A 15098-nucleotide genomic window follows, 5' to 3' on the forward strand; every position below is an offset into this window, starting at 1 on the left:
TCGGTTATTTTTTCCAGATGTTATTGACAGTTGGTTGCAGCAAATTGCCATACATCATTCAGCATTTAACTGCTCCTAGATTTCCCAAAGCAATGGTCACTGCATGAACAGTGTATCCAACAAAACAAGCTATCATTTTATTGGAAGTTGTAATGTGATGTGAATAATGTGACTCTGAAGTGTCGCTTCTCCTTGAACATTATTTTAATTAATGAATTGCCTATGTTCTGTCGTACCTCCACTGAAACTTCATTTTACATTTATATTTCACATGTGAAATTTGGAACACACACATTCTTGGAGCGCCCAAGGAAAATAGGAATCTTGCTCAGTTTACACAGGAAGGCCATATTCCTGCTCTTCTTTGGATCACGAAGTTTACACATCTCTTTCTTGTTAAGATGGACATCTGTTGCATCCACTGATACAGTTTCTGTACCAACTCCCAGTACTCTCCTGATATAAGCCTTCAGTTCATGTGCAAGATGGATTTTTTTTTAGATTCTTGTCCCTATGTGAGGAGTAACAAACTGCTTCACAAGTTTGTTCAAAAAGTTCAGCTAGCTCATTAATCCATTATCTGAGTAGTTGTTGTCAATACACATGCATTGACACAACTAATATCTATGATTGTGTAAAATACAAAGCCATCGAGGAGTTCTCTTTCCTGAACTGTAAACAAAATCTTTTTCATTGATGCTGCCTACTCCTGCTTCATTTTCACTTTTTAGCTGAATAATGTCAGACTTTAGTGTTTACTTATTTGTGTCGGGCTCTTGATGGATACTGGAATGCAGGACAGTAGCTGTGTTTTTCTGTGGAACATACAAAACAGGAGGTTTTCCTCATTGTACTAACCAGAATCAAACCAGTTTTTTGCATCACTTGGGCAAGTTCTACAGAAGAATACCAACTGTCAGTCGTCGCATTTTTTGAGTCATTGTTTTGAATGGTGGAAGATGTCAGATGCATGCTTGAGAGAGGAGTGAACAGCATTTATCCTCAGCTGTGAGATTTCTTTTATCACATCCTTGCCCATGTAAATATAGCCACTCAGAAAGTAATGGATTTTGGAGTTACTCTGTAACTGCAAGTTTCTTGGACAGTTTGCAAATTTCTCAAAAATGTCAGATATAACTGCCGTTGGTTCAGCTGCCGCCTATTCATCTCTATTGTGATGTTCATCGAAACAGAGATGTGAAAGTGCAATGTTAAATATGTTTTGGTTCATGACACTACAAAAAATGCCCCATCTGTTGCTCAAATAGCAGAAGTGTCCTCACGGTTCAGTTTAAAAACAAATGTATTGATGAGGTGGTCACAGAATGTTTACAGTTCAGTCATATCAACATCTCTCAAGTCTGTGGCATTTGCACTTTTCCATGGAACTCGTTCAGGTTTGAGATGTGTGTGTCTTCAACATTGTACCGTTGATTCGTAAACTCCAGATTTCTTCAGGCCCCACATGATGCCCGAGAACTCTCACCGCAGGACGAAGACCAGGAAGCTGCAAGACAATACTGTGCCTTGATGTCCTTGAAAATTGGCTTTGGAAAGGATCCCTTGACCACCCAAACCATTCTTGCTGTAATAATGCTATTTCTGTGCAACTAATCCTGTGTGATTAAAGTTAGCGAAACAGAATGATCCCCCATCACCACTGTCCTGAAGTCCAAAATCATCATCTGTTTCTTGATCTGTATCACTGACATCTTCCTCCATCTACTGACTAACAATGTCATCAAACTAAGGATCGTTAAAATTGACACTTTCCTGCAAACATATTTTGTGTTATACAGATGAAGACAGTTACTCAGTTCACAAGGTGCAGTCTGAGAAACTCTTAACATGTGTCAGCAACAAACAAAAAAGATGATAATGCAACTAACAATAAATGTTGTTGGATTTGCAGTTTAAGGAGGGAAAGAGGGTGTAGAAGCATTCTGCCAGAATTGATCACATTTCCTGAGGGAAAGGTTAAACATAACAAAGTATCATATATTACACATTGCCGTATATCATGTGGACAGCAAAGTAATCAGTGATACCGCACCAAACTCTGAATCACTGCAAAGTGCTTCCCAAAAGAACCAGTTTTGTTGGTTTTAGTTCATCGTAGAAAACCCAAGCAGAGCTAAAGTGCACTTGTGGTGTTGGAGGCTCTTCTGTTTTGTGCTGCTATTGGCAGTTCACTATCATTCGTGTCAGCCAGTCAGATGATAATAAACAGCATGCAATGAAAGCACTTACCTTAGTTGTCACAGATATTTTGTGTAGGCTGGGAGTTAGTTTGAACAGCTTAAATTTCTGCGAATGTAACAAAATACCAGCTATTTTCATTTGAAAATCATAGGAAATCATGAATGAGCAATGGCTTTTGTTAACCACATCCTACTTGTGATTCATCATGTTCACTTTCCATCATTCATCATGCAAACCATTACCAAGAGCAGCGTGAAACATGAAAGCCAGAGACACCATAAGTGCCCTTATGAACCCCCCCCCCCCCCCCCTCCCCCTCCAAACAATAGATTTCTGTTTATTTTCTATTTTGTTCAAGTATTTCCAAGTTTCATCTCTTGTGATGATGATGTATCCCAATTTTGCATTTCCTCAGCCGAATGTTTCAAGCATATCGTTACAATAATTGATACATGCATGACTTTGAGCTTCAGTAAAATTTTGTGGAACCATTGGAACAGACACTTTTCACAGCTGAATTTTCATGCAAAATAGAACATATTAAAATCTGTAGTGTACCTAAGGATGCTCCTCATAGTGTCTCATGTGCCAATTGGATTCATTCATCTTGCACACAGCATTGATGTTTTTTTGAAACAATATTTTGATTGATCTTCAGGAAACCCCAACAAAATTCTGCAAACCAACTGTAGAGAGTGTTTTTGAAGGATGGTTGGTTATCAAAAGTTGAACTAAGCAGTTAAAAACATTGTTATTGAGTAAAGTTTTAGTGAACATCATAAAAAATGTGTCCAATGATAATATTCATGTCAAATTTCTGCCCTTAAGAGGGTAAAATGAGATGTAAGTGACACTTTCAAGGAGGCCAATGACTGGGGGGGGGGGGGGGGGGGAGAGGCAGTGTGTGTGTGTGTGTGTGTGTGTGTGTGTGTGTGTGTGGTGTGTGGGTGTGGGTGTGGACTACTACTTGACCTTGCGAGTCCAATGTTTACTTGTGCATGCTTTTTCTGAAATTTTAAAAAGTGTCGCTACATAACGGGGCAAGGAGCAAAGATGGACAGTTTCGATGGTGAAATAGTGTGGTGGTAGAAAAATAAAATCTGTTGGTAAGCTTTAGAACTTTATTTAAGCTTATTAAATTGGGGAAGGGCAATTTTGGTGTAGACTAATACGTGTTGTTTTTATAGCATCTTTTTTTTCCACACTCGCAGTTATTTAAGAAATGTGGATAAATAATAATTGTAATGGGAGTCTTATTAAAACCAAACACATTCTGCTTTACTTCAGAGCATTTTTCTTACAATTTTGTGTGCTAGTATCATGAAAGGTTCTCATGTTTTAGCTTACTACTAAAAACAGCATACAGTTACTATGATTACCCATAGTGTTTTCATTTATTTCATCATTCTTCACATTCTTCTACACATATAGGGTGGTACAAAAACCATTACCCATTGTAACCTAATTGAATACAAAGCAAACAGTTGGAATTGTGAAATAACCGGAAACTTTATTGATGCTTCAGGATTATTTATAACAGTTTTCTCAACATTTCGTCAGATGACCTAAGATGCTTCATCATACATGTTTACAGTGTCATTTGTTGGAATCAATATCTTCAGAAGTGTTATAAATAGCTTCTTTCAATTGTTTATCGTCCCATGCCATACAGTTTATCATTTTAGTGTTCTGGATAACTTATTGCAAAGCTTTAAACTTTCTTTCATCATTTATTGATGGCCTACCTGACCTGTGGCAATCCACTGGAGATTCACTTTTCTCAAAATGTTTCCCGAAATTATAGGTTGCCTTCTCTGTTGGTGGAATGGTGTTGAAATAATTATTCCACTCATTTATTATTGAATTATAACTGCCTTTACAACATGTTTTTATTGCATTTCTTTCATTAGGAAACATCTTTATAACAGGTTTGAATCAACAGTGAGCAATCTGAGTTCTGTTTACTCATTTTGAGTGGTGAGGGGGGATCTGTAATAATAACTTGAGAGAAGATGAACTTCTTAGCCAAGATCACTTGTGAACAATGTTTATTGTCGATTACCAGTTTGAGTACCCGTGGTTTACCATCTTCAGATTTTGATGAAAGGTTATTGCACATCTCCTGTACCAGCTGTAGAAGTACTCTTTCTGAAACATTGCCAGGTATGTGAGGGACAAGATGAACAATGCAGCAGCAAGTCGTGGTTAAAACCACAGTATACGGAGTAATTCGCCAGATGCTTGTACTTGTACAACTGACATAGGAGACAAGCAATAACCTTTTATCGAGATCTGAAGATAGTAACCATGCTTTCTGAAAGTGCTAATTGACAAACGCTGTTTACAAGCAATTTTGGCTAAGTAGTTCATTTTCTCTCGAGAAATGTCGAGAGATGCTTGACTTAATAGCAGTGCATTCTGAAGTTCGTGTCAGTAATTACCTGAAAAAAAAGTAACAGTGCACTATGATGTTTGTATCTATAGTTTTCAAAAACCAAAAATATTGCTGTAATGTAAGTTAATTCTTACAAAGAAGAAAACAGCCACTGGCTGTTTGCTGTTTTCTTCTTTGTAAGAATTAACCTACATTAATTGTACACAGCCACAGTGTCACCATGTCAGTTTTAGACCAAATTGCATATTGCCTTAATGTTTTTACTGGGTTACAAGAGGTTCTGACTTTCGGCCCATCCCATATGTGGTAGGTTTTTGTGTCCGTTAATGTGCTGTCCCCATAAATCTACCACACTTGTAGAAAAATGTTAAGAATGACATAAGAAATGAAAGGATTTTGAGCAATAATAGTAATTGTCTATTGTTTATAGTAGTAAGTTAAAGCACGAGAACTGTTCATCACCCTACCACAGAAAATTGTAAGGAAAACCAATATTCTTCCTGTGCACATTGAAGATGCTTTAAAATAAACTGAAATGTGTTCTGGCTTAATAAAATTCTTATTACAGTCGCAAAACATTGTATTAACCTATATAACTTGAAAAATTACATCACAAGTGGAATGGTATGTTGCAGAATATCTGTCTTCGACAAAACTATGGACACTGAACAAGTCACCTCTACCGTAGAGAGTTTTGTAAATTTCTGGCATTGTGCCTTCTCATAAATGAAGGTAAAGATTGGTGTTCTGACAATCTTAATGCAAAATCTTGATGCAACCAGTGTGTGTAACAGTGCACACTTGTATATTACATAACTTGACTTAAATATTGTTAGAGCTATTATTATTAGTGGCACAGCTAGAGCAGAAAATGTTTTAATTCCACAAATCCCAATTATACTGATGGATTTTCCTTTCAGTGTGCCACTAAAAATTGCATTTGGAAATACCATAAATAAAGACCAAGGGCAAATACTCAAAAGTTGCCAATGTGCATTTAGAAAAACTGTATTTTCCTCTCTCATGTGGCATGCTCAAGTGTATCCAATCCACAAAGCATTTACGTAATTGCGAAAGAAGGCAAGACCAAAATTATTGTACTAGAACTGTATTGACAAGATAGTGCAATAAATGATTGATAAGAACAAAAATGGTTGTAGTTTTTATATTTTTTTTTGTAAAGATTCGACATATGGAAAAATATTAGAATCTCATAAATTATGTATCAATATACCGGCACTATGTACACGTACACACACACACACACACACACACACACACACACCTCTACACCATTATATAGCCAGATATTTGTAAACTGCTAGTGTGCTTATTCACCATCACACGTCATAACAAAACTACTAGTATCAATGCAGCTATGATTAAAGCTAGTATTTGCATAAATAAACCTGGATCATTATGGTTTTTGATAAAAAGAAATCAGATAGTCGGAAACATTTACCTTTTATTGTAGATATCTCTCAGTATTAAAGCAATCTGTGAAGTAAGGAGACAATTTTTAGTTGCCATTCGTTGAATACTTGTGAGTAATCAAAAAAATCATGTCATGTTGATTGTTCAAAACACATTGTGCCTTCTCTGAGAGCATGGAACTTTGCTGCTCATTCAGCTAAGATGGGATGAAGTAACTGTACAAGTGATAAGACTAGCAGGAGAGCCTCTTTAGAGATGGAATAGTAAGAGATAAATACTGACAGGCATAAGTTTTTAGCCAGGCCATGGGCCTATTAAGACAGCTAAACTGGTTAGTGTGTTACTGTGAAAGCTTTTAACTTAGTAATGAAAATTTCATAAATTTACAGTGAGTCTCTTGATTTAACGATTATTTGCATACTACGGCAAGAGAAAATCCATATATTTATGGATATTTGGGTGAATGCTATTGAAGTTTCCTGTTTTTCCCATTTTACATTTCTTTTCTCCAAGTGAAACACATTCTGGATGTTAATTTAGGGCTGTACTATCTTAACCGAGAATTTGGAAGGCTGTATAAACTTATAGCTCGATATCCATCCTCTCAGACTGTTGTTTCAGTAGCATGAAGATGACTGTATTTTTTATGTACTGTATATCATTAAATTAGTGTCACTTGCTTCACCAGAAATTCTTTCATATTTGCAGATCCGAGAGGTTCCTTTGTCGCCTTATTCACATTAGTCATATGGTGACTGGTTGGGTATGCACTGTATTTTTTTCACATGCTCTGTTTAAATTTTTGTTTTAGGGTGTGACAGTTGATAGCACAACAGTACCACTGGACAACTTTTCCCAGCAGCAGGGCCAGTATATTTACCAGCAACCCCAGCAAGTACAACAGGCACAAGCACAGCCACCATCACCTCAGCAGCAGCAGCAGCAGCAGCAGCAAATGCAGCAGCAGACGCAACAACAGTCACCTCAACAACAGGCATCTCCACTTGGCAGTCCGAATCTTGTTTCAAATTCGAAGCCTATGCCATCTGTGAACCATGCAGTATGTATTTTCCATACAGTTTATGTAATACTTCTCATTGTGGCAACTATTGTGGGATTTGGTGTATTATTGTAGCAAGCTATTTGCTGAAGTGTCACCTTGCTTGTTGGATGGGTAAATTGCATATAAGCAGATTTTTAAACGTTATTATCTTCTGTAATATCTTTCAGTAAGAAACACAGTAATAGTCAGCTATTTCTGCTATCTTGCATCCCATTTATACTTGTTTGAGGTTTATGTGCAGTGAATTTCACAATTAAAAACAGAAAAATTTCTACCATTTCCACAAAATAAATTTCTGAACCACATGCTGTCTGTACGTGATTTGTTCTGCTTAAAGAAGCAATCAGCTGATTTTACAATCTCCAGATGGAAACAGTGATTATGAGTTAGCAGCCCATCCATGACAAGGCCATTATTTGTGAAGATTAAGTTTGGATTGGGTAAGGAAACTGGCTTTGTCCATTTCAAAGAAACCATCCTGGCATTTGCTTTAAGCAGTTCGGAGAAACTATAGAAATCCTAAATCAGGATGGCTGGGCTGTTGTTTAAATTACTGCCCTTCTGAATAAAAGTCCAGCTACTTGACCACTACACCATCTCGCTCTGTAGATACAGTTTGATTGAACTTGAAATTGTTTTGTTGTAGAATTGCACATTTTGCAACTTCTTTACATAGACATAGTTGTAGTGAACCCTCTTACATTTGTCTCCTTCTTCTTATTTTTTTATTATAAATCCAGCTTCTTCCCTTGATCAACATATTTTCAGAAAATAGTAAATATGCAATCATGAAACTAGATCAGTTTGAAAAGAGTAATTTTGTGAAAAGTCACTAAGAGGTACAGTTTAGAAACTAAGGTTTTTAACAGTGAAAACTGTACTTCTGAAAGCAATTGTATCATATTTTCCAGACTCGACAATTGCCTAAGAAAAAGTAGTGGAAACCCTATGAATTTTTTGTTATATATTTCAGTCTCGGATCACTAAGGTGATATATCATTATGGGTTTTGACTTACTACCAGTTCATCATCAGAGGATCTGGTTAAAAAGTAAGGAAAAAAGAGGAGGGCAAAATTGTAGAAAACTAAAATGACAACCAGATTAACTTGCATTTATCAAGTGAGGCTGCAGAAAAAGGAACCTCAACAAAGGAAAAAAAGCCAAAATAAAGAAGAGACATCGTAAAATGTAAAAAATGCTGCATTTACCTGGATTACTGCTCATCAATCCGTGGTGGGGATAATATGCAACCACTTGGAAGCAACTGGGCCATTTGGAGTACCAACAACAGAGTATTTCCTGAGTATTCTTGTTCTCCTTAGGATATTGCAACTCTGTGGAAGAGGATTAAGTGTTTTTGTATTTTCTTGTAGGTCGTCTGTCGTATCAGTTCCTCTTTTTAGTACCTCTTGCAGAACTTGACTGAAGGAACACATCCAAGCTAGACATAGCTTCATTCAGTCTTGGAATGCCAGCTCCTTGTGTAAAGCACTTTAGCTTGATGGCTGTACTGGTTCTCTTGGAACCATTTCTATTTTGAACTATCACATTGACACTGCATGGAATCCTGTTTTAAAATATTCTATACTGCTGTTCATCAGTACTCAATAATGTCAATGTTTCACATCTGTCAGTTAAAACTTGCATGATTATGGTCATGATACTTTTAATATAAGCTTTTTGTTTAACACCAGGGAGTCCAGTGACATCTTATATGTAAGGAAACAACTGTTTCCACTTAAACTGTGCAGTTTTATTTCAGTTGTCATGAAATTTCTCATTTAACCCCTTAAGCACTCGCATTGTGTCAGAATGACCCAAGAGATTTTTAATTTTTTGCTTAATTTCTCTGGCATGTGATCTTCTGATATATGCCGGGGGCATGTACGAGGGTCACTCCAAAAGAAATGCACACTATTTTTGTAAAAATACAGTTTTCATTCTGCATGTGTGAAAGTTTTACAGTGTATAGATACATCCTTCCTGCTTGTTTTCAAACTTAGCTCAACCTGTTCCTGTGAGTGGCGCTGTCACAGCATGTCTTAAAGATGGCTGCTACACTTGACGTTCGTCAGAAGCAATGTGCTGTCTTAGAATTCCTGTGCTGTGAAAACGAGACAGTGGGAAACGTCCACAAGAGGTTGAAAAAGGTGTATGGAGATGCTGCTGTCGGTCGCAGAACAGTTAGTTGGTGGGGAAGCAGGTTACGTGATGAAAGCGGGCATGGCAATATTGAGGATTGTCCTCGCAGTGGCAGGCCTTGTACTGCACACACTCCAGACAATGTGCAGAGAGTTAATGAATTGGTGACTGCTGACCGGCACATCACAGTGAATGAATTTCCACGCTACATTGGGATAGGGAAGGAAGTGTTTGCGGAATACTGACAGTGTTGGCATTAAAAAAGGTTTGTGCCAGGTGGGTTCCCAGGATGTTGACAGTGGCTCACAAAGAAACAAGAAAAACAGTATGCAGCGAACTTTTGGAACAGTACGAGAATGGTGGAGATGAATTTCTTGGAAGAATTGTGACAGGTGATGAAACATGACTCCATCATTTTTCACCAGAGACTAAGAGGCAATCAATGGAGTGGCATCATGCAAATTCACCGAAGGAAAAAAAAATTTAAAATCACGCCTTCTGCTGGAAAAGTTATGGCTACGATGTTTTTAGATTCTGAAGGACTCTTGCTTGTGGACATATTGCCAAGTGGAACAACCATAAATTCTGATGCATATGTGACGACACTGAAGAAACTTTAAGCTTGACTGAGTCATGTTCGACCACATCGGCAAAAGCAGGATGTTTTGCTGTTGCACGACAATGCGCGGCCACATGTAAGTCAAAAAACCATGGAAGCGATCACAAAACTCGGATGGACAACACTGAAACACGCGCCTTACAGTGCTGACCTGGCTCCATGTGACTATCATCTCTTTGGGAAACTGAAAGACTCTCTTTGTGGAACAAGGTTTGAAGATGATGACTCCCTTGTGCACGCTGCCAAACAGTGGCTCCAACAGGTTGCTCCAGAATTTTACCATGTGGGTATATAGGCACTTGTTCCAAGATGGCGTAAGGCAGTTGAGAGGGATGGAAATTATGTGGAGAAATGAAAATATTGTTCCTAAAGGATGTGTCCACACACTGTAAAACTTTCAAACATATAGAATAGAAGACGGATTTAAAAAAAAAAAAAAATAGTGTGCATTTCTTTTGGAGTGATCCTCGTATTTTCTTTTATTGTTGAGCTGTTTCAGATAACGTATATGGAGACATTCTTGGCTTCATTGTTTTACGTATTGTGCGTCTGACCCGACACGACTATTGGTGTTCTGACATGACATGAGTGTTCGGTTTCCACTGTTTTTGCACCTCTAACTTGATACGTGTGTGTGTGTTCATAAAATACTGAGGCTAGAAAGGGTTCGAATAAGTGTATTGATTTTTTTCTGTGTGAGTAAATCAAATTACCAATCAATTTTATTTTTGTATTATATTTTCTTCTCTTAGTCAAAAGGAAAATGATAGGACCGTTCTTATTTGCTGACACTGTCCTCCTTGTGGCTTCACAAGCCTGTGTGGATCTTTGCCTTCTTAACAATTTCCTTCCATTTTTCTCTCTCATTTACTTTCCTTCTCCATCCACTGATTCTTTTTTTCTTTTCCATGTCATCCAGCCATCACTTACGTGATCATCCTTTCAATTTTCTTCCTGTAGATTTCCACTGGAAGATCTTCTTTGTAGTTATTGTGTCCTCTATCATTAGGACATGTCCCAGACAGGCTATTGTTTTACTTCATAGTAGCCTTACAATATCAACTCTCTGTATGAGATGATCCAACTTGTAATTGGTCCTTGCTCTCCAGGAACCTTAATTATTTCAGGTCCTCCCTCCATAAATTTTCTGTAGTATTCTTCATTCAAATGCTCAGAGTCATTTTTCATCAGTGCTGGTTAGTGTCCATACTTCACATCCATTTTTGACCACTGGCCTAATCATGACCTTATATATATTGTCATTTTGAACTGTCTGTTCACCACCCCCAAGGTCATGTGCTTTTTAAATGTATGATAATACCTGTTACTACCTAATATGCGGGCTTTTAGAAAATCAAAATCTGCTGCTGACAATCTACCCAGGTTATTGTCCCCTATTCTACAGAATTTTGCACATTTAGTTTTGGATTTGTTAATTGCTAGTTCCCTTTACTGTGTGGCTTCTTTCATTTCCGTCACTACTCTCTCCAATGACATTCTTTGTCTACTAATAACTGCAATGTGATTAGCATATGCAGCCAACTGTGTGGTTCTTATACTGTGTGTCCAGATATTTGCAGTTTTCATATAATTGCTTCAAAGCTCAAATTGGAAAGCATTGTGGAAATAGCATCATCTTGTCTAACTCCTTCATTGATAGTGAACAGTCAGTTAATTCCCCATCTACTCTCACCATTGCCTTTGAACCTGCCTCTGTTGCCTTAATAACCGAAATATACTAGGATGGTATGCCAAGCAGTTTTATATCTTCTAACATCTCTTCCCTATTTAGACTATCAAAGGCCTGCTTGAAGTCCACGTAGGTATTGCTGAGTTTTGCTGACACAGAATGCTTAAAATATTGATTGATGAAGAAATTATTACCTTGACAACAATGCCAAGGATCTGTGTGACAATTATCTGACTTTGAAGAGGACAGTGTTGAAGAAAGTGTGCACAATACCGATTCAGACATTTCTGCCGCTTGTAGTGATAAATCAGTGATTGAAACACTACTATTATTTTTTTTTGAACAGATATGATAAAACCAAGTGGAACAGCCAGCCATTTAGTTGAAAGGGCTGTGCTAAAAAGCCTGGAGGTCAAGGCACAGCAGATGGAACAAAGACGCCAGAGGAAGCCTTCCTTCATTTCAACAAGCATATAATTGGCAAATTGGTTATGTACACTATAAAAATTGGCACAAATTTTGAGAGGAGGCATGATGCTGAAGTTACAGATTGATTTGAAATAGAAGCATTCCTTGACACTGCTGCTTGCTGGAACCTAGAGAGCTTCACTTTATTCAGTTTGATAATGCCTGTGACTGAGATGAGAGTAAGAAGTCTGACAAGTTGGGTGCGGATCATGAATTACTGGTACTAATATGGAAAAACTTTATGAAAGTTTATAATGCAGCAGAATATTTGATGATTGATGAGCAATTCATTCCATTCCGGGGTCATTGCTCATTTACACAGTATTTGAAGGGAAAAAAAGAATGCTAAAAGTATTTTCCATAGTAGATTCTAGATGCTGTAGTAGATTCTAGAACACTCTACTTGGACACAGTTGAGGAATATGCAGGAATGCAACCTGATTGTCCATTCCAGCAGTGTAATAGTCCTGTAGATATTGTTCAACGTCTTTTTGCTCATGTTAGAGACTCAGTAAGGAACATAAATGTTAATAACCTGTTATACAAGTGTACAACTTGCGAGAACATTGCTGTACATGAAGCTGACTTTAATGGAAACATCACAAAAAAATAAGCATGACACAGCTGCTAAGTTCCTGTCCAGTAAAGAGAAGAAGATAAGTTCAAGTTATCTGATAAAAATTAGAAATTGTGACTTTCTACACTTGCACTAAGGGAGCAGTGGGCACTTGTAACCAGCTATGCAGCAGCTATAGTGTTGGTTGAAATAACAAGGGCATCCATTTTCTAAATGTCTGTGCATTAAACTCATATGTCATTTACAAGATGAATGCTAGTCAGAAGGTACAATGAAGAATATTTCTGAAGGAGATAACAGACAAACTTATCATGAAGAGTGTTGTCAGGGAAATTGGTAATAGCCATATGTCCTGCAATGTTAGATAGAGAAAAGAATTGTTTCTGGTGATCAGAGGTATGGAAGTACCATAGCAGCAGGATCAGCAACATCAAATATGCAAGGGAACGGGATCTGGACTAGCACTGCATGAATGGAATAGATGATACAGCTGCCCAAGCACAAGCAAAAATGAGCATTCAACAGTGTGTGCTACTTGGGACAGGCATTCAAAGTGCATACCAAAGTTATCTGCTCAAAACGCTTAGCTCACTGAAATATTTTGACAGTAAGGAAGCTTTGTATTATGGTAACTGAACTTCCGTCGGTTCTTGGTAGAACAACATTATGATAAATGAAAAGCACTAGTGACAATACTCAGTTAATGTCTAAAGATGGCCGTGTAAGCCAAAAACTGGTTAACGCAATAAAAGTATTACTGTAGAACAAAAGTAAACTAGTGCTTTTCATTTATGAAGCTTTGTATTATTAATGTATAGCATTTTTTAATATTAGGTTATTTTCCTTTGTTCAGCAAATCATAAATCACAGTGTCATTAAGTGGTGTTAAATACTGGCTGTTTTTATTCATTTATGTTCAAAGATTGGCCATAAATAATAACATTTCTTTTTTTATAAGGCTAGACTTACATATTCAGCTCATTTGTGACTGGGTCAGCTACACCCGATGTGGGTACTTCAGTTACTTCTTGTCACACAAGTACTTAAGGGTTACTGTTAGATCCCAGATAGTAAAGATACTGTATAAGTTCTAAATGAAAACCTACTTCTGACAATTTATTTTATTTATTATTTCCTTTCCTAATGAAGATGCTGTACATAATTTTCAGTTGTTAGCAAGATTTCTGGGATATATAGCTGCTTCACCTCACTCACTGTTCTCTCTTGAAGAGATATTCTTTGTACTAATGATTAACATGCATTAGCATAAGTACTTACACATTTGAATTGTGCCTATATAACAAAATACTTTCATTGTAAAGCATTGTCTGAATCCATTACTGTACTGAACAGAGTATTTAAATCTCCATCATCTCCCACTGCAGCCTTGCAGTCAGCCAAGGTTGCTTGAATGAGTGAAATTTATTTTATGGTATGTTAAATTGTAATATAGCTGCCATCTTAAGTCAGTTGAATGCCTGATTGAAGTTCACTTAGAGGTTATAAAGTTCAGTATTGTATTAAAATGCTTTTCCATGTATTTGCCTCAGGAAAAAATCTGATCTCTTTGTTGACTCACTAGGCACTTTTTGAATCATCAGTCATGTAACTAGTTTGATGTCGCCCACGACGAATTCTTCTCCTGTGCCATTGTCCTCATCTCAGAGTATCACTTGAACCCTATGTTCTCTATTATTTGTGAACATTTCCAGTCTCTGTCTTCCCCTACAGATTTATTCCCTGATGTTGTAACGCATCTTCTGTCAACTTGTCCCTTCTTATCAGTGCTTTCCATATATTCCTCTCTTCACTGATTCTGCGATGAATGTTCTTGATCCTTATCATATCAGTCCACCTGTTTTTCAGATTCCTTCTTTAGCCCCACATCTCAAATGCTTGCATTCTCCAGTTTTCCTACTGTATCATACAATGGTGCCCTCCAAATGTACATTCTCAGAATTTTTTTTTCTCAAGTTATGGCTGTGTTGATACTAACAGACTTCTTTTGACCATGAACGCCCTCTTTACCTGTGCTAGTCTGATTTTTATGTCCTCCTTGCTTCGCCTGTCATGAGTTATTTTGCTTCCAAGGTAGAAATAGTGCTTAACTTTGTCTACTTCTTGATTACCAATTTTGATTGTAAGCTTCTCAGTATCCTCATTTCCCCTATTTCTCATTAGTTTTGTCTTTTTCCAGTTTACTCTCAATGCATATTCTGTACTCATTAAACTGCTCATTCCATTAAACAGATCCTATAATTATTCCTCATCCTCACTGAGGATAGCAATGTCTTAAGTGAATTTATATTCTTTCACCCTGAATTTCCCACTCTTGAACCTTTCTTTCATTTCCATCATTACTTCTTTGACATATACATTCAACAACAGGGGCAAAAGACTGCACCCCATTGTAAACCCTTGTTTAATCCAAGCACTTTTTTCTTGGTCTTCCCGCTCTTAATGTTGCCTCTTGGTTCTTGTACATATTGTATATTACTCATCTTTCC

At 37.2% G+C, this 15098-nt stretch overlaps 1 protein-coding gene across 3 annotated transcripts in view; it reads left to right on the forward strand.

The window, feature by feature from the left end:
• Positions 1–15098, forward strand: part of LOC124613234 (CREB-regulated transcription coactivator 1-like) — a 382746-nt gene that overhangs the window by 200767 nt on the left and 166881 nt on the right. For all 3 annotated transcript variants that reach the window (XM_047141909.1, XM_047141910.1, XM_047141911.1), the window contains one exon: positions 6843–7091. In XM_047141909.1, coding sequence (XP_046997865.1) covers positions 6843–7091 — 249 coding nt within the window. The remainder of the gene's footprint in view (positions 1–6842; positions 7092–15098) is intronic.

This window comes from Schistocerca americana, chromosome 4, assembly GCF_021461395.2.
Source record: "Schistocerca americana isolate TAMUIC-IGC-003095 chromosome 4, iqSchAmer2.1, whole genome shotgun sequence".
Lineage (NCBI taxonomy): Eukaryota > Metazoa > Arthropoda > Insecta > Orthoptera > Acrididae > Schistocerca > Schistocerca americana.